We start from the raw sequence: 24,440 nt of genomic DNA, 5'->3' as shown, positions 1-24,440 counted from the left end.
TGTCCAAGCAGAGGTTCCCCTGGGCACTCAGCACCCAGGGAGGAAAGAGAATGCTTAAGAGCTTCTCACACACATTCACACACCGGGCTCCAGTGCCCACCAAGGCCAGGCTTCCCTTCCCTGCCTGTGCCAGCCCCACCTGAGCTGGTCCAGACAGGCGGGTGGGGCCTGTGGGCTGTCAGGCCACGTGTAGGGCTGGCGGGGAGGAGGGCGGGCTTGGCCGGCTGCTCTTAAGGCGGGGCTGGAGGTGAAGGGCACCTCCCTTTACTCCTCACCTGGGCTCTGACCAACCGCCTCACTTCGTCTGTCCCAGGAGCCAAGAGTGAAGGCAGGAGCGTCTTGCTCACCCTGGACAACAGGTAGGTGCCTTTACTCTTCAAGGAGAAAAGAGGAGGCTCAGCCCCTTCAGCCAGCCCTTGTCCCCAGTTTTCCTCCTCTGCTGGGGCTCAGAGTGAAGGTGGAGACAGATAAGATGGTCCCAGGACTATAGACTTAAGTTCTGCACTTTGAGGGAACTAAATCTGTAGCCCTCAGTGTACAGATGAGAGAACCAGGGTCTGGGGAGGGGAAAGGGTTTGCCCAGGGTCCTGAGACGTGGGAAGGGAATGGACCCAGAACCTAGCCTCCTGCCTGCCAGCCCAGAGCCCTTGGGGCCTGGCCATCAGCGTCCCCCCACCCCGTGCTGGGTCATACAGAGGCCACCAGGAATCCTGGAGTGGGAGGGAGAGGGTGGGCAGAGCAGGGGTAGGGGAAGGCCTTCACTGGCCCTGCGGGTCCCTGTCTACTGTCCCAGGTCTGCTTCACCAGTTCTGGGTGGGGACCAGGGGACGATCAGAAGCCAGTCTCCCAGCAGAGGGGTGGGGAGGGGATTGGGCTAGTGAGGTGAGGCACTCTGGGGGATACTTGTCCCCCACTCTGCCACCCTCTCCCTCCACTCCCCTGGGCTTGCAGGAGGGAAAGAGTGAGTCAGAAGAAGAAGATGGCAATGAAACTGACAAAGGGATTTGCCCAGGAATCAGGATCCCCCTGCCTCCAGAGCCCTTGAGAACAAAGAAGGAGATTTGAGTCCCATGGGTAAGCAGGACCTATAAATAAGACTGAGTTGGCTGGAGCCCTCCATACCCAGTACAGCCCCCCAACAGGCACACTCAGAGTGCTGAGCCCAGGGGTCCTCCCTTCACCTTTCGAGCAGGAAGGAAAGAGCTAGAGACGTGTGCTGGTGGGGACAGAAGAAAGAGTGTCCAGGAATAAAGGGGTGAGACCGGCCCCTGCCCTCGGAAGTCTGGTGGTTCTTTGGGGAGTGTCAAAAGTGAGAGGACTTAAAGAAAATCCCAAGGGGCTGCCTAAACTTTGCTCAATCTCAGGCCTGTCCCACTGGGTTCTAGAATCCCAGAAGGGGCAGAGAGAGGTGAAATGGATCTTAAATCTATGAAACAGTGGTGCGGAGTGTGGGACTGGGAGCCAAGATCACCTGGGTTCAAATCCCAGTTCCGCTATAGGTGCTGTGAGTTGTATGACCTCAGGAAAGTCCCTTAACCTCTCCAGCCCCACTGTAAGAGTACTTTCTTTAAAGAACCATTGAGAAAACAAAATGAGTACATTTTAAATGTTTGTTACGATTGCATTCTCATTATACAGGTGGGACAACTGAAGCCCAGATAAGAAAGGACACTTGCCCAGGGTGGCATAAAAGCAGATTCCAAATCAGTAGGCAGCCATCCTGGATCCTAGTCCTGGGGAAGGAACCAGGTACCCAGTGGACTCCCCAGAGACCATAACCCCAGGTCCTCTTTGAGGCACAGCCAGAAAACCTTCAGGGTGTGCAGAGATCCTGCCCTGACAAACCCAGGGCGCCTGGAGCCAAAGCTCCATGTCCTTAGCTGCCCCCAGAAAGGCGCGTGAAGGCCCGTTCCTTGTTCCCTTTCACTGCCATTTATAGACACGCTTCCCAAGCCTAACATGTGCCTGCCCCCTCCAGGATCTGGCCAAAGAGAAGTCTGGCAGCAGGTCTAGCAGGAGCTTTGGGCAACTCACAGTCCCTCTCTGGACCTCAGGTGTTTCTCTGCATTTGAACTCCATGTGATATAAGGAGTTAAAGGTCGAAAGTCCAGGCCTGAGTTTAAAACCCCACTCTACCACTTTTCTGGATGTGTGGCCGACACAGATTTCTTAACCTCGCTGAATCTCAGTATCTTCATCTGTAAAATGGACTGGTGATAGGGGTGCAGTACTTCCTAGGGTTATGAGAGGATTAGAAGAGTTGTCATAGGGAAAGTCAGTGCCTGACACATGGTGAGTTCTCAGTAAATGGGAGCTATTATTATTTATTATTATGAAGGCATTATATTCTATATAAGCCCTGATTTCTAAGTAGTATTTAGAATTGTCTGATAGCTTTCACAAGCAGTATCTCACTGGTTCCGCACCACCACCTGGGAGGATATATAGCAGGAATTCTTATTCCCATATCACAGATGAGGAAACTGAGGGAGTCAGAGTGACTCCTTAAGGAATTGTTTGAACTGGGGTTTGAATTCAAATCTCCAGACTCCGAAGTCTGCATTCATTTCGTTTGTCCCAGACTGGTCTCAATGACTTTTCCAAGACTGAGGTCTAACTCTAAAGCAGAATGTAATAGAGGTATTTTGGAAAAAGAGAAAAGTGGAGTTGGGGAGTGCCAGGGGCAGGAGGAAGGTGAGGCTCAGGGCAGGCCATTGTAGCACAACCAGCATGTCCCAGCTCCTTACAGTTTTCTTGGCAGCCTCTGTTTTGGAACCTCTTACCTCCTGTAAGAAACTGCTATCATGCAGCATTACGGCTAAACAACGGGAAGAACTTCCCACAGTCAGGAAGCTTGGGACGTCTCTTTCCCTGATGAGCCCCCAGGGAGTGAATATCATCTGATGATGTCACTCCTAAGCTCTAAACTATTCTGTGGCTCTCCATTGCCCTCAGGGTTGAGTCCGCACTACCAAACCCAGCCTGCAAGGCTCTGCAGGGTCTGACCAGACTGCCTCTCCAACCCCAACCTCCCCTCCATTCACCCTAGGTTCTCTCTGTTTCCCAGATGCTCAGTAACGTCTTGTGATCTCCTCAGTCCATCAGGCCTTGAATACACCTGCTTCCTCACCCCTACCTGGTGTGCCCAGCCAGCTCCTGTTGTTCGTCCTTGTCTCCCTTTCTCCCTTTACTTGCCCCTTCCTCCAGGAAGTCCTCCCTGGCCTCCCCTTCTCCCCTTCCCTGTGCCCACTGAGTCCCTTCTGCCTCCCCTCCTCCCCGATGATACTGTTGTGATTGCTCACCTGCTTGCCTGTCTGTTTCACCAACTGACCCACACTGAGTAGCAGCGAAATGAGGGGGCCCTGACATCACACAGCTGGGGTCCAATCCTGCTCTGACACCCGTTGGCCTGACCACCTTGGGCAGGTTACTTACCTCTTTGTGTCTCAGTTCTCCCATTATAAAATGGGGTAATAATAGCATCTACTTCATAGGGTTGTTATGAGGATTTTAAAAGATTTTATACACCAGAGCCTAGGTACATATAATTACTCAATGAATATTAGCTGTGCTGTGCTGTGCTAAGTCACTTTAGCTGTGTCTGACTCTTTGTGACCCCGTGAACTGTAGCCTGCCAGGCTCCTCTGTCCATGGGATTTCCCAGGCGAGAATACTGGAGTGGGTTGCCATGCCCTCCTCTGGGTGATCTTACCGACACAGGGACCTAACCTGAGTCTCTTACATCTCCAGCATTAGCAAGCGGGTTCTTTACCACTACTGCCTCCTGGGAATCTAGATTTTAGCTATTATTTATTTTAAAACTAAGGCTGGAACATAGTAGGTAACCATCAAACATCTATTGAGGTTATTTTATTTATCCATCACTTGCATTCTGCTTATTATTCACTAGGCAAGTTCTAAGTATGAAAGTGAAAGTGAAGTCGTGTCCAACCCTTCGCGACCCCATAGACTGTAGCCTACCAGGCTCCTCTGTCCATGGAATTTTCCAGGCAATAGTGCTGGAGTGGATTGCCATTTCCTTCTCCAGGGGATCTTCCCAAACCAGGGGTTGAACGCTGGTCTCCGGCATTGTAGACAGACACTTTACCGTCTGAGCTACCAGGGAAGTCCTCTCATTCCATAGATGAGGAAACTGAGGCACAGAGAAGTTAATTAACTTCCCCAACGTTGCACAGCTAGTAACTGGTAGAGCCAGGATGCAAACCCCAGGCAGTCTGGCTCCAGCAGCCATGCTTTTAAATGAGTGAATACATATGCCTTTGTTTAGGGGGAGGGGAGGCAGAGGTTTCATCTACAGAAATTACTCAGTTCCCACTCCCGGCTTCTTTCAGGTCCCAGGAGCTCCCAGTTGGCAAGTGACAACTGTGGGATGTGAGTCTGGCTGGAAGCCAGAGGTAAACTGCCAAGTCACTGCCCTCAACATGTCACAGGTGATGTCCAGCCCCCTGCTGGCAGGAAGCCCCGCAGTCGGCTTGGCTCCCTGTGAGGAACCCAGGAGGGCCCTGCACCCAGCCCCCAACCCCAGCCTGCCGCCGCAGTGTCCCTACTACACCACGGAAGGCTGGAGAGCTCAGGCCCTGATGGCCCCCATGCCCTGCAAGGGGCCCCCTGGCAGGCTCCAGCCAGCCCCACAGGCTGGAGCCAATGCCAGCTGCCTCCTGCAGGCCCCAGGGGAGCAGGTCTCAGGGGCTCGGGAGGACCTTGACTCCTACATTGACTTCTCACTGGAGAGCCTCAACCAGATGATTCTGGAGTTGGACCCCACCTTCCAGCTGCTCCCTCCAGGGCCTGGTGGCCCCGAGGCCCAGCCCACCCAGAGCACTACCTTGAGAAAGAAGAAAGAAGAGCCTGAAGCCTTGGGTAAGGAACTGGGGCACAGTGCTGGGAAGAGGACTTGGGGACCAGTCCTTATGAGGAAGGGGTTTTCTATCAAATCAGAGGAACACAGAACAATGTCCTGTTGGGGAGTGCTATGCATCTCTAAACAAGTGTCTTAACCTCTCTGTTTCCTCTGCTCTATACAAGGGATAAATATAAGTAGTCCTCACTGTCCAATTCCATTTGGTTCTTGAGTTTGGAAAGTGATGGATACCTGTTTTATGTAATTTCTCAAAGAATTAAAATAAACTAATACAGGTAAGAATACTATACAATACCATGCATATAAATAAGAGCTCGATAAACGTGTGGTCCCTGAATCTTAGTCTTCTGGGGTGTCTCTCTTTAGGTTCTAACTTGGTCCCCTGAAATTTTTATAGGAATAGTATTTTCACCTCCCCAGTAACAATAGATGTAAATAACTTCAAGTATAGACATAGCAAAATAATTAGAACATGAGGAATTTTTGAGTATTTATTACTTTTGTTTTTAATATGTCATTACATTGTAAATGTATATAGTTTACTCTTTAGTAATGCCTAAAGCATCAAACTACATTAACTTACAATGTTTACATCATTTAGCAACCAGCCGAAAAAAATCTTGAAAATTTAACAATCAGCTTTTTTGAGCTAGTTCAAGCCAACTCCAAGATACCACCACGTCCACAATTGTCCAGAAATCTCTGCATCTGGCTTTAGTTTCCCAAAGAGTTTCAAGTATACATTGAGGATGAGGATCACGGAGCAGCAGCCCCATTAGACAGGCTGGAAGACTGAGGCCTCCAGGGGTTTAAACAATCAGTGTAGGCTAGGGGATACAGGGAGGATTAGAGATGGGATCCAGGAGAATTTCTGCTTATTGAGCATTTATCATTCTATCCAGGTACTTGTGTGTTGAGCAATTAATAATTGAGGCTTTGATGATAATAATTTGATCCCTCCAATCCACCTCCATGAGACAAATATTTTACCCTCATTTTACAAATGAAAAGACTTGGTTGATGGACTTGAGTGAGAAGCCAGTGTAGCTTAATCACTGGGGTCAGGCAAACCTTACACAAGCTGCTTATATTTCTTTGTGTCTCAGATTCTTCTTCTGTAAAATAGAGATGAGTTTTCACCTCAAAGGGTATTGCAAGGATTAAAAGGAATAACATTTGATGGGTGTTTATCACAATTCCTGGGACACTATAGGTCATGGTCGGTGGTGGCTGTTTATAGTCAACATTGGAGTTGCATTTAGGACCAGCTCTAGGACAGTGTCAGACCCTGGGGTGGAGGTGAGCCCAGCACCCAGGTCCTCTGGCACTTGGGTTCCTGGCCTCTAGCCGGCCTTCTGCTCCTGCCCCCGGAGCACTGCCTGTCAGGCCTGTTAAATGAACCACCTCCATCCCTCAACAGTCTTTTGCTTCTTAAGGCCAGTCATGGGCATGTCTCTGCAGGAAAGATAACTTGGGCCTAATTATCACTGGCAGGAGCAAGCCCAGGACTTTAATGCTCATGCCCCAAGGCAGGGCTTCCATGCATTCAAGGCCAACTAGGGTGAGAGCAGTCTCTGGGTAGCGTGCACATGTTTGGGGTTGGGGTGGTGACAACAGGGCCCTTCCTCCAAGGGACCATGGGCAGTAATCAGCCCTTTCAGATGCCCTAGGCAGAACCTGCTCTTGTGAGGATGTGACCACCAGACTCTTGGCAGCAGGGGGCGCCAGAGGGCAGCAGTGGTCCCAGGGTCCTGATGAAGCCACCTAGTTCCCCTTGCGGAGAACGCAATGGCACCCCACTCCAGTGCTCTTGCCTGGAAAATCCCATGGACGGAGGAGCCTGGTAGGCTGCAGCTCATGGGGTCACTAAGAGTCGGACACGACTGAGCAACTTCACTTTCACTTTTCACTTTTATGCATTGGAGAAGGAAATGGCAACCCACTCCAGCGTTCTTGCCTGGAGAATCCCAAGGACAGTGGAGCCTGATGGGCTGCCATCTATGGGGTCGCACAGAGTCGGACACAACTGAAGCGACTTAGCGGCAGCTCCCCTTGATGGAATTTCTAAAATTCCTCTCCTCTTACCTCTGCCTGAACACCAGTGATGCCTGGGAGCTCACTACCTCCTAGGATATCCAGAGGGTCAGCTCTCTGTTGGAAGTTCTCTGCCATCACAAGAACAGTGAGAGCCTGCCTGTCACTGCGGTGAGCGCACCTCTCTCCCCAAACCCTCCCCTCAGACCACTGCTCCTGGTGACAAAGCTCTCACCAGCCCACAGCCCCTCAGTGAGTCTTCACCCAGCCAAATGCACCCAGTGTGTAGGGCCCTTCTGTTTGCACTCCCACTCGTCCTACTTCTGGCGTGTTGAGTGGAAGAGGTTCTGTAATTGTGATGCTAGCAGACGTTCACAGCTTCTCTTTGTCCCAACTTGGCAGAATCAAAAGTTAAACGCTGGCTATCCTATATCGATCCCTCCCTTAAAAATGTAGAGAGGGATTTTTGTAAGCATGATCCCAGCGTCTACCCTGGGAAGAAAATAGTGGAAACCTCATTTACAGATGAGAAGACTGAAGCTCTGGGAGAGGAAGTGATGGTCACAGTCACACAGCTAGTGAGTGGTAGGTCAGCTCAAAGCCCAGGCCTCTGGGCTCCAAAGTCCATATTCTAACTTTTCTTTCTTCCTCAGAGCAAGTCTTCTGCCCTCCAGGGCTTCACTGAGTTTACACCGCACCCCCCTCCTCCAGTTTCTCTGCTTCTGCCTCTTGCTGACCTTCCTTCAGATTAACCAGAGGTGCGCCAGGGGTGGCGTGGTAGTGGGGAGCAGGCATGTATCCACCACCCCCAGGGACACAGCTTCTAGAAGCAAACACCATATCCCCTCCTCTGCCAGCCCTCCCCATCTTTGGAACAGGCCTCCATTTTATTTTCCAGAATTTCTGCCAGGCAAGGCAGTTTGCCAATCCTGAGTGAAGGGTGTTTAATAACCGTCTGTCCGCCCCCCACCCACACAGGCCCCCCTCCACCCACCCGGCCTGGTACCGGCGCCTGCATCCACCCAGCACTGCTCAGACTTGCCCCACGGGCCTGTAAACACCAACTGCACGCAGGTGATGGGGCGGGGGCCCTGCCACCCCAGCCACATCCACCTCGAGGCCAGGCTACAGCAGCAGGAGTGACTCACAGCTCCAGGGCTCCTCCTTCCCTTCCTGCTCGAGTCTGCATGCTCTTTCTCGGTCCCTTGGCTAGGCCTTTGGTCTCTTCACCAGGCCGGGAGACCCTCCCCAAAGCCGCTGAGCACCTACTTAAGGGCAAGGCCTTGGCAAAGGGTCCCAAGGAGCCGGTCTCCGTGGAAGAGCTCCCAGAGAGCGCACAGGAGCAGGGATCAGTTTCCTCGACCCTTTCTGTAACATTATTCACGTATTTGTTTGGCTGCTCCTAGTTGCCGCATGCCGGACCTTCGATCTCCACTGCGGCATATGGGATCTTTAACTGTGGCCTATGGGATCTAGGGCCCTGCATCGTGAGCGTGGAGTCTTAGCTACTGGACCACCAGGGGAATCCCTCCTCAACCCTTCTGAGCCTTGGCTTCTCATCTGACGTGGAATTAAGGATGTTTCCTACCTCAGTCAAGTTGCCATGAGGGTTAAATGAGCTAACACAGGTAATATGCCTGTGGCAGTGCTAGCCCACAATGCTCAGTAAACACCAGCCTTTGTTTTAAAAGGTGCAATAAATCTTAGCTCTACCCTTACATTTCTCCAAGCCTCAGTTTCCTGCACTGTAAAAGCAGTGCCTGCTGGCGCTGGGCGTAAGGGCAGTCTTGAGATTTGAGAGGATTAGGAGTATAAACACTGTGAAAGTGAAAGTGTTAGTCACTTTGATTCTTTGTGAACCCATGGACCACCAGGCTCCTCTGTCCATGGAATTCTCTAGGCAAGAATATTGGAGTGGGTACCCATTCCCTTCTCCAGGGGATCTTCCTAACCCAGGGATCGAACCCGGGTCTCCTTCATTGCAGGCAGATTCCTTACCACCTGAGCCACCAGGGAAGCCCATAAATACTATAAAAACCTATTAAAAAAAAAAAAAAAGTCGTGCTTGCCAACCTTGCAGAAGAATCTACCCCATTCCAAAACTTCCCTTACAGAGCCCACAATACATTGTACCAAATATTCTCTCTCCCTCATCAGTGAGACCCCCACCTTAGCCAGAGTATTAGCCAGCTGGCCAATACTGCCCCTCAAAAGCAGGCGGGCAGGAGACGCTCTTTGAAGCCCACCATGGGCCAGGTTCCAGGCTCCATTCATCAGTGTTTCTCATCCTCACCAGAATCTTGGGAGGTAGGTTTTAGATCCTCACTTTACAGATGAGGAAACTGAGGCTCAGAGCAGTTAGGAAAATTACCTGATGATTCTTGGCGGGAAAGTGGTAAAGCCTAGATTCACACCTAGGTTTGTTTGTCGACAAAGCCAGGCCTGTTCCTCCACCCCCTGGGACAGCATGCCCAGGTTGACCTGCCAGCCTCCCCCCTCCATCTGATGCAATCCTCCACCCCTACCCAACCCAAGCAGGCTCCAACAGAGGCAGTAACCATAAGCAGGGCCAAAAGTTCCTGGCCCAGAGCGGGCTGGGGCGGGCAGGTACTTCCAGGGTGGTGAGGGGGGATAGTGCATGTGCCAGAGCCCAGGGGGGTGGGAGGCTGGCAGATGGGAGTTAAGGGTACGGTTTCCCACTGACTCTGCCCTAGTCTTCATCCTGGGAAGCCAGAGGCAGGACTCACGACCCTCTAGAAGGGAGCAGCTCAATGAGCCCCTTCGTTCACTTCCTTTCCCAGAACAGCACGAAGAACAGCTCCCCTCCCCCAAGTCAGGAGGAGAGGGCGCCCTACTCCAGGGAGGAACAAGAGTCCTAGGTGCCCCCAGTAGGAATGAAAGAGCATCAGAGTGAGTCAGCAGCCTCGGGTGCTAAGAGTCTACAGCTCAGTAAGGCAGGCAAGCCCTGCCCCCAGGGAGTTCTCGCGCGCAACTGAACCCTAACGCTGACTTGTCAAACTCCAAGGTGCACCCAGCTCCCCTGGGATGTTGCTAAAATGCAGATTCTGATTCAGTAGGCCTAGGGTGGAGCCGGAGATTCTGCACAGTCTCCCAGCTCCCTGGTGAAGGGGTGCTGCAGAGCCGGGGACCACAGCGGTGCAGTCCAGTGCACAGTGAAAACACCTAGGGAACTAAGCTAACACCCTGAGGCCTGGGCCCACCCCTGGAGGTTCTGATCTAATTGGCACCAGATGGAGCCTGAGCTTTAGGACTTTTTGAAGCTCATCTGGTAATTCTAACGTGCAACCAAGCTTGAGAATCCCTGCCTCCGTTGCAGGCACAGACATAGAAACCGCTTTCACCGGCCTGAGTAATAGAGGCATCTCAAAATGTGACCAGTGCAGTCATTCCGGCTGGGGAGTGGAACACACAAGAAAGAGAGGAGCTCTCAGTTTTAAAGGGCTTACTATGTGCCAGACGCTGGGCTGTGCCATCTCCATTCATCTCAGTTCAGCCTTCCTGTAACACCCAGAGGCTGGGTATAGCCACCCAATTCTACAGGCCTGGAAACTGAGGCTCTAGGTGGTCAAGCCACTTGGCCAGGCTCTCAGAGAGCAAGGGGCAGAGCCAGATTTGAAACCCAGGTCTGTCTGACTCCAAAGCCCGTGTTCGTGTCACAGTCCCTCTCCACCCATGGGCAGTTGTCACAGAGAGGGTGACATTGAAACTGGTCCCTGAAGGTGAAGCTGGAGGCTGATCCTGATTCCAACAGACATCTCCCTGGGCCTCAGTTTCCTCATCTGTATAAGAAAGGGTGGTGGTCCAGTGGTTAAGACTCCACACTTCCACTGCAGGTTACATGGGCTTGATCCCTGGTTGGGACATTAAGATCCTACATGCCGTGGGGCACAGCCACAGATTTAAAATATATGCGTGCTAAGTCGCTTCAGTCCTGTCCCACTCTTTGTGACCCCAAGGACTGTAGCCTGCCAGCCTTCTCTGTCCACTGGATGCCCCAGGCAAGAACACGGGAGTGGGTTGTGCCCTCCTCCAGGGGATCTTCCCAACCCAAGGGCTGAACCCACGTCGCTTAATGTCTCCTGCATTGGCAGGAAGGTTCTTTACCACAAGCACCATCTAGGAAACCCACATATACATGGGCTTCCCTGGTACCTCAGACTGTAAAGAATCTGCCTGCAATGCGGGACACCTGGACACAGCAACCACTCCAGTGTTCTTGCCTGGAGAAGTTCCCATGGACTGTAGCCCACTAGGCTCCTCTGGTGGGCTACAGTTCATGGGGTCGCAAAGAGTCGGACACGACTGAATGACTAAGCAGAGCACAGCTCAGCTCATCACTCTCTAAGAAAGAGGAGACCAGATGGTCTTGAGGACTCTTCCAGCATCCTTGCTCTGCGAGTCCAAGCTCCCTGGTTTCACCAATGCTCTGCTTCTCTCCCCAAAGATATAAAGTACATCGAGGTGACCTCCACCAGGTCAAGGTGCCACGACGGCCCGCGGAGCTGCTGCAGCCCATCTGTCACCCCACCCTTCGGCTCCCCACGCACTGGCGGCCTCCTCCTTTCCAGAGACCTCCCCCGAGAGACTCGAAGCAGCAGCGAGAGCCTCATCTTCTCCGGGAGCCAGGGCAGGGGGCACCAGCACCCTGCTCCCCTCTCAACAGCTCCCTCCTCTCACCCCCCAACATCTCCCAGCATCTCCATTCCTGGCATGGGGAGTAAGGCCTCAGGCCCCCATGGCTTGGGCTCCCCGCTGGTGGCTTCCCCAAGCTTGGAGAAGGGACTGGGGGGCCAGGGCCCACAGCTGAGCAGCAGAGTCTCCATGCTGTCAGGCAGCCCAGCGTCTGATGTCAGCTATGTGTTTGGAAGGTAGGTAACTCCCACTACAGCTTCTGATGTTGCCTTCATCACACACACACACACACACACACACACCCTAAATCAGACATCCCGCTCTTTCTGAGCAAAATCTGGGACTGTACCAAAAATAAAAATGAATGTTCTCTTTCATGCCATTTGGCTCTCAAGCTTTCCTCAAGCATTTAGAATATCATTCAATATAGGAAAATCTTGACTTCTATTTACCTCCTGGGAAAAGAACTACTGCATTAATGAGGCTCACCTGTATCCTGTCCAGCCCTCCTACAGCCCATCTGTAGGAAGATTAAAAAAAAAAAAAAAAAAAAAAAACACCTAAAACACAGAATATAAACAGAATCGAGGGTCTGGGAAAAGCTTCCTTCATCTTTGTTCCTGGCAAAACCTAGCAGGAAGGAAGCGAACCTGGCGGGGCATTATTTACAATCACCCCAGCCCAGATCTCTGTAGGCTTCTGAGTAGAGCCACACACTCACCCATCTTGCCCTGGAAGACCAAACCACAGGACCTCTGTCCCCCATACCAACTCCAAAGCCACTGTGCCCAGGCAGTCCCTGGCAAGGAGACTGGGATTCCACAGCCATGCGTTGGCATGGGCCTCTGAGCTCAGGGAGAAGCCTGGCTGGCTGCAGAGCTGGCCTCTTTCTCTTCCTCCAGCTGGCGAATTCCCTCTGCATCAGTCATGGACATAGTCCAGCTCAGGTCCAGCCTGTGTGCCGGACTCTTGGGAACGCTTGGGGTTGGGGGGTAGGGAGGATGGCTGGTGTGACAACTCAGTTGGATCACCTGGAAGTCAGAGGGAACAGAGTCCCTTGCAGGGGGCACCCCACTGGCTACTTTAATTGACCACAGACCCTACATTGCAGGTACACTCCTATATCCTTCAGCATCCCTTAGGGCTCAGATGGGCTCTGGGGATGGGGTGGGGGCAGATGGGTGAAGTGTACAGTTCTCTGACCAAAGCCGAGGGCACCTACATCACTAAATTCCAGAGCCCAGCTCTGGCCCCAGACAGTCCACTCCCACCTCCTAACACTCTGCCTTTCTGCTGCTCTCTCCCCTCACAGCAGCCAGTCCCTCCTCCACTCCAGCATCTCCAGCCATCAGTCATCTTCTAGATCCTTGGAAAGCCCCACCAGCTCTTCCTCCAGCCTCCACAGCCTTGGTCCAATGTCCCTGTATACAAGAACCAGTGACCTCCAGGTCCCCAGCAATGGCACCCCAAGCATGGGCCAGCCCAGAGCAACCCAGTCCCCACCACTGGCCAAGGAACATGCCAGCAGCTGCCCACCATCCATCACTAACTCCATGGTGGACATACCCATCGTGCTGATCAACGGTTTCCCAGAGCCAGGATCTACCCCATCCCAAAGGATCCCAGGACCCCAGGACTTTGTCCACCCTGGGGCTACTTCTTCCAGCATGCCCTGTCCAGCCACCAGGAGCCACAGCCAGACCCTGCCAGAAGCCCCTCCCACCGTATCCCCGGAGGGTAAGTTGCAAACCAATCAATACCTCACGCTTTGTAAGGTTTGGCTAATGGAGAACAGGCAAAGCACCAATGTGTTTCCTCAAGAGCGGGTCAATACATTGATTAAGTACTTACTGTGTGCCAAGCACTGTGCCACTTAATAGGGACACAGTCTAGAAAGAGAGGGGGACAACCCAAAGGGTTACTGCAGAGTAGGATAAACACAAAAGTAAAGAGATTTCCTGAGTCTTGTGAAGCTACAGAGGGAGTGAGCCTTTTTACCTAGAGAAGTGGGGAAACCAAAAAGTGGATCAAAAGTTCATGGTCAGAGCAGGAGAGGAAAGGCTGCCCCAGCAGGGGGAAGAGCCAGGCCAGAGGTACGAAGGTTTGGAAGCACATGGCATGTTTAAGAAATGACTGGGATGTTGGGTGCAGGGTGAGGTCATTGGGAGTAATTTGGAGCCAGATTGGGAAAGACCATGAACACCAAGCTGAAGAGTAAACTTTACCCTTTAGGGACCAGGTGACCCACAGTGCAGTTCAGTTCAGTCACTCAGTCGTGTCCGACTCTTTGCGACCCCATGAATTGCAGCACGCCAGGCCTCCCTGTCCATCACCAACTCCCAGAGTTCACCCAAACTCTTGTCCATCAAGTCAGTGATGCCATCCAGCCATCTCATCCTCTGTCGTCCCCTTCTCCTCCTGCCCCCAACCCCTCCCAGCATCAGTCTTTTCCAATGAGTCAACTCTTCGCATGAGGTGGCCAAACTATTGGAATTTCAGCTTTAGCATCATTCCTTCCAAAGAACACCCAGGACTGATCTCCCCTCAGAGACTCTCAAACCGGAGAGTGATGGACTCAGAGGCGCATGCTCAATCCATCACTCTGGCAGCTGCGTGGCAGATGAATTGCAGGGCCTGGCCTGGCAGGGAGAGCAGTTTTTATTTGGTTCTGTTTGGGTTTTCATCACGAAGTGGTCCAGGGCGAGGCAGAGGGTGGAGGAGAGTAGACAGAGCCAGGAGACCCTCAGGATATGGAAGCAGCAGGCTGGGTGACTAACCCAGGAGAGGGAGAGTCAGTCCTAACTCTGACGTTGGCAGATGACGAACACAGACAGGGGCAGGACAGGGTAACGGAGACAATGCATTCCAATTCAGACAGCTAAAAACCACAAAACAGCAACCACCCTCCTCCCTGTAGTCAGGAACTACAGGCATCCAAAAAGAACAAAGCCAACCAGAGCCCAAAGCAGTAAACACAGGCTAACCCTGAGCACCCTGGGGTACCTCTCTCCCAGGAGCAGAGCCCCCCCACTGAGCCCCAAGGACAGGAGGCCTGCTTGCCTGTGGCTCAGTCTTCTCCTTCCCGGGCTCTCAGCCCTCACATGGCCACAGACATCAAGGTACTCCTGGGGGGCTGTGAAATGCTCACTCTAGCCCGCTGCTCACTCTCACCCACGAAGCCATGTCAATGAGAACAAGAGAAAATGAGGTGACAAGTATGCCTTTGAACATTTTCCTAGGACAAATTGTTTGCAGATATCAGTACATGTTTGATGATGAGTTATTCTCAACTGGCAGTAACACACCTTTTCAAGATGCCGAAACTGAGAACCACTGCTCTCCACCTTTGTTGTCGTTCAGCCACTATGTCGAGTCCACCTCTTTGTGACCCCATGAGTCACAGCCAGGCTTCCTTGTCCTTCACTGTCTCCCAGAGTTTGCTCAAACTCATGTCCATTGAGTCGGTGATGCCATCCAACCATTAAGGACCCAGGGAAATGGTGAGGCAGGGGGCATTTTCACATCTCAAAGAGCACATTTATTTGGCCTGGTGATATCCCCATCCAGAGTTGGAGATTCCCGGATAATCACACATTATCCCTGGGATCTTAGCAAATTCCACAAACTATTCTCGACAAGATTCAGTTTCATTTCCTAGTTGTTGGAGCATTACAGACCCTCACAGGATTTTTGGTTCACTCACTTACCTCTGGGTTTCAGGAGGGAAAGAGCCGTCTCAGATCAGAATCCGACTCCATCTCTGGACTCCTGGATGCTCTTCTGCCCAGATCTGCTGTCTTCCTTTCCTTTCTCCTCTTCTTCATTTTCTTTTGTAAACTGAATATGCCCCCCACCACCAAGAAACTCATAGGATTATTAAAGGGGAAGAAAAATGTGAAGTCAAGCAAATGATGCATCTCAGAGTCTTTTATTTATCCCCTGTTTCTGTCTCTACTGCATAATATTCCATTTGAGAAACTGTTTCTCATTGAATTGAGTTTTTAATCTGTTTGTTTGTGATCCGTTAGCAAGGATACAAGGGTAGACTCCTAGATGGCACAAAGCCCTGGGATTCTTCTGATAGACTTTGCCCTGTTAGGGAACTGGAGATATAATGGAATAGGGATAGAGGAGGATGGGTTGAATGGGACCACTGGGTAGAGAAAGGGGAGGGTCTCTCAGTTCCCCTCTATACGGCCTACAGGGTTCTCCTTCCCTGTCTGTCTCCAGGTCCTGCCAGCGACATGCAGCCCACCATGAAGTTTGTGATGGACACATCTAAATACTGGTTTAAGCCAAGCATCTCCCGAGAGCAAGGTAAAATGAAGCCCCGATTCAGGGACTGAGCAACCCAGGAATCAGGTCAGGGTCCCGGCACCCTGCATTGGGCAGGTGGGGCCCTGGGTTCATGTAGAGGAGGGGAATGGAATGGCAAATTGCAAGTCCAGGGAAGGGGGTGTGCTGTGAACCCCATGACCCAAGGAAATAAAGACTGTAGCAGCAACGGTGGAGGTTAGACAACAGAAAGGACTTCCTGGGGCCCAAAGGCAATTCTGTACCATCTGCTCTATGAGGACCCAGTTGGGCTGAGGAACGGAGGGTGTCCTGGTGGGGTGGTGACTGTCTCTGACTCAAGGATTGTTCCAGCCATTGAGCTGCTGAGGAAGGAGGAGCCGGGGGCTTTCATCGTGCGGGACAGTTCTTCATACCGGGGCTCCTTCGGCCTTGCCCTGAAGGTGCAGGAGGCCCCCACACCTGCCCAGAGCCGACCAGGTAGGCTGTGTATTCGATCAAGGCCTCTTAGAGGCAGCTGGGTGTGGTGGGTTCCAGTCCCAGCTCTGCCGCTCACTTGCAGGGTGACCTTGGGCCATTCCCATAATGACTCTTGGGAGGACGTACCTTGGTTTCCCAGCACTGAGGCTCCCCAGGTCCCCAGACTCCTTGCTCTACCCTCTGGTGGGAAGAGGAGGGTCCCAGCCCCACTCCAGCCTGCTCTCTTCTGGTATCCACTCTGTCCAGACCGGCTTTCTCACAAAGGAATGTAACGTAGTAATAACACGTGAAAACGAGACCCTTTTGGTTTGGTCTGTTTTTCTCAAATAAGAAGTAACCAGTAACATTTTATAACAAGCTTGTAAAGTTTGATTTTTTTTCTCCATGAATTCAATTTATTTTTATTAAGTAAATACTGGGTTTTATGAGCTTCCCCAGTGGCTCAGTGGTAAAGAATCTACCTGCAATGCAGGAGACGTAGAGACCTGTGTTCAATCCCTGGGTTGGGAAGATCCCCTGGAATAGGAAATGGCAACCCACTCCCAGTATTCTTGCCTGAAAAATTCCACAGACAGAGGAGCCTAGTGGGCTACAGTCCATGGGGTCGAAAAGAGCTGGAAACAACGGAGTGACTAAACAGCAATGGCGTGTGCGCTAGCTTAGCCCCTGTGGTCTTGCATACACCCTACCCCAGATGCTGTCCAAGGCACCAGTGAAACCTCATTGAGGACAGAGACAGGAACAGACCATTGCATTGCAGGTTCCTGGGCCACAGCCCTTCATCGAAGGCCTGGGATTGTAGCTCTTACACAAGGAATGGATAAGGGAACTGACAACTCCCAGAGGGAGTTAATGACCTCTGAGCCAGCAAGTAATAGAGCAAGAGGATAAAAACCCCAAGTGCACATTCTCTACACCACACCTCTCTGTTCAAATAAGAAAGTGACCTCCAGGCAGCGTTAGTTATCAAGGAAGCGCTGCCAAGGAGTCCAAAGAAAGCAGGAAGCTGCGGGCTGGTGGAGAAGAGGCCAGGGGCGTGGTCCCCCCTCCCAAGGCCAGCCTGGCGCCAGCAGGGGCCATCTGATGGAGAATAATAGCACCTGGGAGGGAGTAAGTAGGGGGAGCGGGAGACCCAGCCCAGAAGTTATTGAAACCAAGGGCAAGGTCTCCTGAAAAAAGGATTACACGTGTGCATACGAAGTCACTCAGTTGTGTCCTACTGGACACAGACGGCTTTGAGCAAAAATGTTGTCGGCACCTCCTTCATGGGAGACCTTGAGGATAGGATACCTACCTGCAGTCCCACCCAGAGGCAGGGGGATGGACAAGTTAACCTCTGGATGGACTGGGAGAGGCGGGTCAGGAAACAGGTTGCGCTTCCATCCACACGCTTTCTCCGACCAGGCGAGGACAGCAGCGGCCTCATCCGCCACTTCCTCATCGAGTCTTCCGCCAAAGGGGTGCATCTCAAAGGAGCAGACGAGGAGCCCTACTTCGGTGAGCTGAGCCTCCCCAGCCCTCAGGCCCCTTCCAGGCAGGGTGGGTGGCCTGGGGAAGGCGGCTGATGCGCGGCTTCTGCTTCCTCACAGGGAGCCTGTCTGCCTTCGTGTGCCAACACTCCATCATGGCCCTGGCCCTGCCCTGCAAACTCATCATCCCGCAGAAAGGTGGGCTGGGCTCCGCGTCTGTTCCTCCTCAGGCGTCACCTCTCACCTTACTTAGGGATCATGCTAGTGTCCCAGTGAAGAGTGCATGCTCTGGAGTCTGTCCACATCCCCACCTCCTAGCTATGAGCATCTGAGAAGGTCAACCTCACTGAGCCTCTGTTTCCTCATCTATGAAATGGGCACAGTTAGCATCACACCTACTTCTAGGCTGAGTGGGGGGTGAAACGAAAAAGCTCAGGCAAGGCTTTTGGCACAAGGCCTGGTGCTGAGTTGATGTTTGAGACATAGGAGCTCTGTTTCGGAGAGGAGGAAATAAGCATAAATCTGCCCACTCGGCCAGGTTTGGTTTTTACTTCCAGGTCCAACATGTACTGGGTGTCCCCTCCTCCATTCACATCTCACTCCAACCCTGTGAACTAGCCATTGCTGTTGCTGGCCCCATTTCACAGATAAGAAAAGCAAGGATCGAATCTGAACCCGAGTCTCCCTTACTGTCTTGTTCCAAAGTGTTCAGGGAGCTAACAGAGCACAAAGGTACAGACAGCTGTTCCATGAAACTCAAGGAACAGGATTATGAGAACAAAGGAATGATCAATGGGAGAAACTTCGGGAGAAAGAAAGATAAACAAGGAAGATTCGAGGCATTAAGTAACTTCCCCAAGGGCACAGAGTCAAACCTCCAGCCCAAGTCAGGGAGCCCTCTCCAGAGCTTACAGCCCAGCACACACCAGGTGCCCCCACCTCTCAGGGTGTGCAGGAGAGCTGGGGGGGTGGGTTCAGGGAGAGGAGTCAAGGCCAAGGGAGCCCCAGGTGTGCTGGTGGCGAGAGCCTCCCTGCTTTCTGCAAAAAAAAAAAAAAAAAGCCTAGGTTTGGGGTAGGGTCTGAAAGAAGCGGGAGGTCAGGGGCCTCTGAGGCCAGGTCACTGCTGCAGTCCAGGGGCCAGAGGCGGGAGGGGCGAGAAGGGATCGAAAAGCTTGCCAGCTAGGCTTTAGGGGAGCCCAGGGAAGCTCCGATTGCCTAATTACAGGAATCACACCTGGTTTCTCAGCCAAGTCACTTGCTGAAGGTGGGGGCGGAGGTGGGACCCATTTGAAGGGCTGAATGAAGCCTGTTCCTAGGATGGGGGTCCACTGACTGCACCCCACCCCTGGGGGCCTGTTCCTTTGCTTTGGCTCAGAATTGGGAGGTGGAGACGGAGCCTCGGACCCCTCTGCAGATGGCCAGGCCTCCTGTATGAAGAAATCTGCGGGTGAGTGGGGGGCAGGGTGGGGGAAAGGCTTGGCTGGGCCCCGCCCCAGGGCACCTCCCAGCCCTGTGCAGGCACACGCAGGTCCACACGTGTTTCCCATTGCAGCTTTATTTCTCCATCTTTAACAAGGTGCCACATTCTTCCCTCTGCCTGTAAACCAGGAGATGAGAGGCTGAGGGCAGCAGGCCAGGAGGAAGAGGGGCAGGAGAGGAGGGGTGGGCGTGGTGAGGCTTAGAGCCCATCCCGCATACAGGGAGCACACGTGGATGAGCTAGGTTCTCTCTGGGTCTGAAGGGCCTGGCCCCAGAGAGGGCATCCCCCGTGGAGTGTCAGGTCCGGGTCCTGGGGGCGGTTTATATGGGAAGGGTCCCTTTTCATCACATCCAAGGGCCAGGCACGGGTCAGCACTTGGGTGCCAGCTCCTATTCTGGGCCCCAAGCACAAAGGCCCCCTCCCCATTCCTGTCTCCTCTCTCTTCTCTCAGTAAGGAGCCAGGGCCCTGGGGTTGGGGGTGGGGGTAGGGGTGGGGCAGCACCAGCCATGGGACAGAAGGAAGGTTTGCCTGGACGCCCCTATACACAGGGCAACATCCCCTCCTTGCCTCCTGCTGGAGGGCCAGTGGCCAGAGCAAAGCAAATAACAGACGACCCCAAAGTCCTCTGGGGTTAGCCCCAGATTTCAGTCACCCACACAGTCCCTACCCACCCACCTGATGGCTCAAAGAGGAAGCCTACTAGATTCCCCAAACAGGATGGCACCCCTATTCCCCAGTTCTGGGCAGAGGGACAGCAGGGCCTTGGTGACCTCCACTCACCCAGTGGATTCTGGCAGGGCCCCAAAGTAGTATCTGTACCCGCTCCCCGACCCCCCAGGTTGCCATGCCCTGTACCTGAGCTCTGTGAGCGTGGAGACCCTGAGCGGCGCCCTGGCCGTGGAGAAGGCCATCTCGGCCACCTTGGAGAGGGATGTCCTCCCCACGCCCACCGTGGTCCACTTCAAAGTCACCGAGCAGGGCATCACCCTGACTGACGTCCAGAGGAAGTAAGGGACTTCCCTTGTCCTGGGGCTGCGGAGCTGGGCAGGGTGAGCTGGAGGGGATGGCTGAGGTGGCTGTGGAGCAGTGGTGGGGCTGGAGTTCAGGCTCCTGAACCCAATGAGGTCAGTGATGTGCTGAGTGACTCCAGACAAGTTCTCTGCCTTCTCTGGGCCTCAGTGCAATGACTTCCTTCTGAAGCCCCACTTCATCGTGACTGATGGATTTGGAATTAACAACAGTCATTGGCCACTGATTAAACCTGTATCCACTGATGGAACAGCTCCTGTAGGCCAGACTCTGGCTGACCAGTGAGATCGCTCCTTCCCAGGCTCAGGGATTCAGTCCAGCAAGATCCTGGCCCTGGGCTGGAGGAATAAGAGATGACCAGCCATAACTGCGTGCTTAGTTGCTTCAGCTATGTCCGACTCTTTGTGACCCCATGGACTGTAGCCCACCAGGCTCTTCTGTCCGTGGGCTTCTCCAGACAAGAATACTGGAGTGGATTGCCATGCCCTCCTCTAGCAATTTTTACCCTCAAATCATTAAATGACACAGTGGGCGATTGGGTGGGTTGGTAGAAAACCCCAATACATAGGACACAAGGCAGATGACCTTCATGAAAGGAGAGAAATACAAACACGTGCCCAGGTCCAGCAGTGGAAAGGTCACAGCGGGCTGTCAGTGGTCATGCAACTAGGAGGCTCTTGGAGGACAGGAAGCTGGAGATAATGGAGGTGGGCCAGGACACTGCAACGGGCTCTCACCAGCTCCCCTTCCCTTCTCGCCTCCTCCCAGGGTGTTTTTCCGGCGCCATTACCCCCTTGCCACCCTCCGATTCTGTGGCATGGATCCCGAGCAACGGAAGTAAGTTCAAGTCTGGGCCAGACTGAAAAGGCCAGCCAGGGTCTAGCTGCCCGCTGACTCTGGGACTGGGGTCCCAGACAGAGCTTCTGAAGCTCAAGGGGTGAGGAGCAACAGAATGAAGGGAGGGGAGCACAGGGGATAGAGGAAACCCAGCTGGCCATTATCAGCTCCTCCCACCCCGCGGGGCTCAGCCGGAGTTCTGTAAAATGGAGCGGAGGAGAATCGGTACCCAGGACTGTCTTTGTTCCTCTCCCACAGGTGGCAGAAATACTGCAAGCCCTCTCGGTAAGGCCTTCCAGTCCACTCAGTCAGTCACCATGAGAGGTCTCCCTGGGGCAGGGCCCGGACCCAACACGGGGAGGGAGTCAGGGAAGGAGGGAGGCCCCACGCTGACCTTAAGAGCCCATGGGCCCTGGCCCTCTGGGAGCCACCAGTCTGAATGAGGCGGACAGGAGCCTGGGAGCCCTGTCAACTCAGGGAGGCACAGGCTTTAGTCTGGAGGGACCCTCCAGTCTGCTGGGGAATACACAGGTCCTGTCCTCAGGGGCCCCCATTCCAAAGGAGAGAAACCCAGATCTTAAACTCAGGGATCTCCCAGTCTGATGGAGGAGGAACGTCCTCCCCCTAGGAGAGCTCCCATCATGACAAGGTGCTGGGCTGGGGAAGGGCTGAGTTCCCCAGCTCCCAGTCTCCTGCCTCCCTGGGCTCTCCTCACCCCAGCTCTCCTCTCCCACCAGGATCTTTGGGTTTGTGGCCAAGAGCCAGACTGAGTCCCAGGAGAATGTGTGCCACCTCTTTGCGGAGTATGACACGCTCCAGCCAGCCTCGCAGGTCATCAGTCTGGTGGGTGCTCTGCTGCAGGAGCCAGAAAGGATGTAGGGGAGGGAGCTTCCTGTGTGCCTTCCCAGACATCCCAAGGGGCTTGCTCAGGATCCTCCCTCTGCCCTGAGCAAGAAGCCTCTTACCACACTGATGGACCAATCCACTGGACTGGAGGAGAACGGTACCAGGTTGAAACCCTTGAACTCACTATGACCTTCACAGCGACCTTCGTCCAGACCCCCTTCCCTCCCGGGGTTCAGTCTCTTCAGCCTTAAAGGAGCAGGACTTTCCTGGTGGTCCAGTGGTTAAGAATCTGCCTGCCAATGCAGGGGACAGGGGTTCAACCCCTGGTCAGGGAAGATTTCACATGCCGTGGAGAAACTAAATCCGTGCTCTGCACCTACTGAGCCCATGCTTTAGAGGCTGTGCTCTGCAACAAGAGAGGCCACCACAGTGAGACGCTCTCACACTGCAACTAGAGAGTAACCTCTGCTCACCACAACTAGAGAAAGCCCGCGCACAGCAATGAAGACCCAGTGCAGCCAAAGACAAATAAATAAATGTTTTAAAAGGATACTTAAAAAAAACAAAAGGAGGCAACAGTTAGGATCAGCTGTTCGTCTCGCACATCTGTGGGTATCTTGACAAGCTCCCTGTGATTCTGAAGCAGACCCATATCTGGGACCCTCACATGAAAATAACCTCTGAAGACTCCTGACTCTGTCAGTCTGGATACTACCAACACAGCAGCTCGAGCTAGAGACCTGTGACCCTTGTTTCATGGCAAACAGTAGGTTCTGGGTAGGGACCCAGGGGCCGTGGCCAAAGGCTGGCCTGAAAGCAGGTGGTTGGCAAGGACTGAGGACCAAAGGGAGCCTCCCTGTGGTTCAACAGTAAAGAATCCACCTACAATGCAGGAGACACAGGTTCGATTCCTGGGTCAGGAAGACTCCCTGAAGGAAGGCATGGCAACCCACTCCAGTATCCTTGCCTGGAGAATCCCATGGACAGAGGAGCCTGGTGGGCTACAGTCCACGAGGTCACAAAGAATCAGACACGACTGAAGCGAGTTAGCACACAAGCACGCATGCACAAGGACCAAAGGAGGGATGGACTGGCTCTCTTTCCCTCATCTGTTCCTTTCCCCATTTCCTTGACAGCTTCTTGAGCTGCTCTTCCCAGGACAGAGCTAGATCCGCCTGTCCTGGATTCTACAGGCCAACGTGGCCATGGTTGTTCGGCAGGTAAGCACGTGGGAACTTGCCCTCATGGTCAAAAAAGATGATCCAGCTGTTCTTAAGATCTTGAAGTCTAGTCCCCTCCATTGAAAATGAGCATCAGTTCCATCTCTTCTTTCAACTTCTCATAAGCAAGTGTGTCACGGCTGCCCTAGGGCTACTTGTGTCACCCAGACCTGGAGGTGGGGACAGTGAGAGCCCCTGCTCACTAGAATAGACACGAGGGCCAGCTCTCTGGTTCTGCCTCAGCCCCAGCCTTGCTAGTCCTACACACGCGCACACACACACACACACACACACACACTCTGGGGCGGCAACTGGCCTCATAGCCACATGAGGGCAGCAGAGAGTCAAGAATGCAAAGAGGCAGCTACCCGCCCCCCCACCAAGAGGCTTGGGGAAGTGGGCGGTCTTTCCCGCCCCACCTCCACCAAGACCCTCAAGAAGTTGGAACTGTTTGTCTAGCAGACCTGGGAACCTAAGGAAACCACACTATGAGAATGCAAGACGAGGCTCAAGGAAGAAGCCCACTTTTGCTCTATGAAAGACCAGTGCCTGCCCCCGCCCAGCTGGGGGCCCTGCCAGAGAATCATTATCTTTGGCCAAAGTTGGGCCTGAAGGGTTATTATTTCAACCCAGGAAACCAAACCAGACTGAAGCGGTCCTGGGCTGGCAGGACTGGCTGAGACTAGCCCACCCAGCCTGTGGTCAGGCACTGCCCCACCCTGGAGACTACAGAATCTGGACAAGGTTCTCAAGGTCACAGTGCCCAAGTTCTCAAGGTCACAGAGCACCCCTCTGCCCCATATATCTGTGGATGCCTTGTAGCTCCCCTCATGGAAAATAAAGTATCTGTCTTTGCACAAGAATTGGTCCTGAGACATTCAAGGCTGTCCAATCAGAGATGGAAACCTGAGCAAAAAAGGGGACCTGGCTGGGCCAGTGGCAGCTGGTCTGAGAGATAACCATGTGTGCCACACCCCTCTCGCAGCCCCTGGCCATGGCAGGACAGCCTCCACCAGCTTCCACTTCATAAACCTTTGCTTAAACTCTTCTGTGTCCCCCCATGTGTCCGACACACCCGTTTTCCTTCTTCCCAACCTCTTTCCTGCCACTGTGGCAGGAAGATAGGAAGCCCGGGCTCTCTTGTGCATGCCAGGGCCTGAGGTGAGTACATGTGACATCCCTGCCAGCTTCCAGGGTCTCACTCGGGCTTCCAAAG

The 24,440-nt window shown here is 53.2% G+C and overlaps 1 protein-coding gene across 2 annotated transcripts; it reads left to right on the top strand.

Annotated features, from left to right (window-relative positions):
• TNS4 (tensin 4) lies at positions 270-24,087 on the top strand. Of its 2 annotated transcripts, XM_018065036.1 has the most exons (14): positions 270-359; positions 952-1,074; positions 4,353-4,881; positions 11,382-11,805; positions 12,882-13,306; positions 15,800-15,886; positions 16,217-16,342; positions 17,747-17,839; positions 17,932-18,009; positions 19,187-19,258; positions 20,131-20,299; positions 21,090-21,158; positions 21,417-21,443; positions 21,896-24,087. In XM_018065036.1, the coding sequence occupies exons 3-14, from the start codon at positions 4,443-4,445 to the stop codon at positions 22,035-22,037; spliced, it is 2,151 nt and encodes a 716-aa protein (XP_017920525.1). In that variant the 5' UTR covers positions 270-359; positions 952-1,074; positions 4,353-4,442; the 3' UTR covers positions 22,038-24,087. The 2 variants fall into 2 exon arrangements, with proteins under 2 accessions (XP_017920525.1, XP_017920524.1); XM_018065035.1 differs by lacking the exon at positions 952-1,074.

This window comes from Capra hircus, chromosome 19 (assembly GCF_001704415.2).
Source record: "Capra hircus breed San Clemente chromosome 19, ASM170441v1, whole genome shotgun sequence".
Lineage (NCBI taxonomy): Eukaryota > Metazoa > Chordata > Mammalia > Artiodactyla > Bovidae > Capra > Capra hircus.
Note: the sequence above shows the minus strand (reverse complement) of the source record. Positions and strands in the feature narration are given on the sequence as shown.

Bases quoted from the DNA above. Each gene is read 5' to 3' on its own strand.
- TNS4 (XM_018065035.1), top strand. From the start codon at position 4,443: ATGTCACAGGTGATGTCCAGCCCCCTGCTGGCAGGAAGCCCCGCAGTC. The intron at 15,887-16,216 runs GTAAAATGAAGC...GGATTGTTCCAG, and splicing joins AAGCATCTCCCGAGAGCAAG to CCATTGAGCTGCTGAGGAAG. The intron at 20,300-21,089 runs GTAAGGGACTTC...GCCTCCTCCCAG, and splicing joins CTGACTGACGTCCAGAGGAA to GGTGTTTTTCCGGCGCCATT.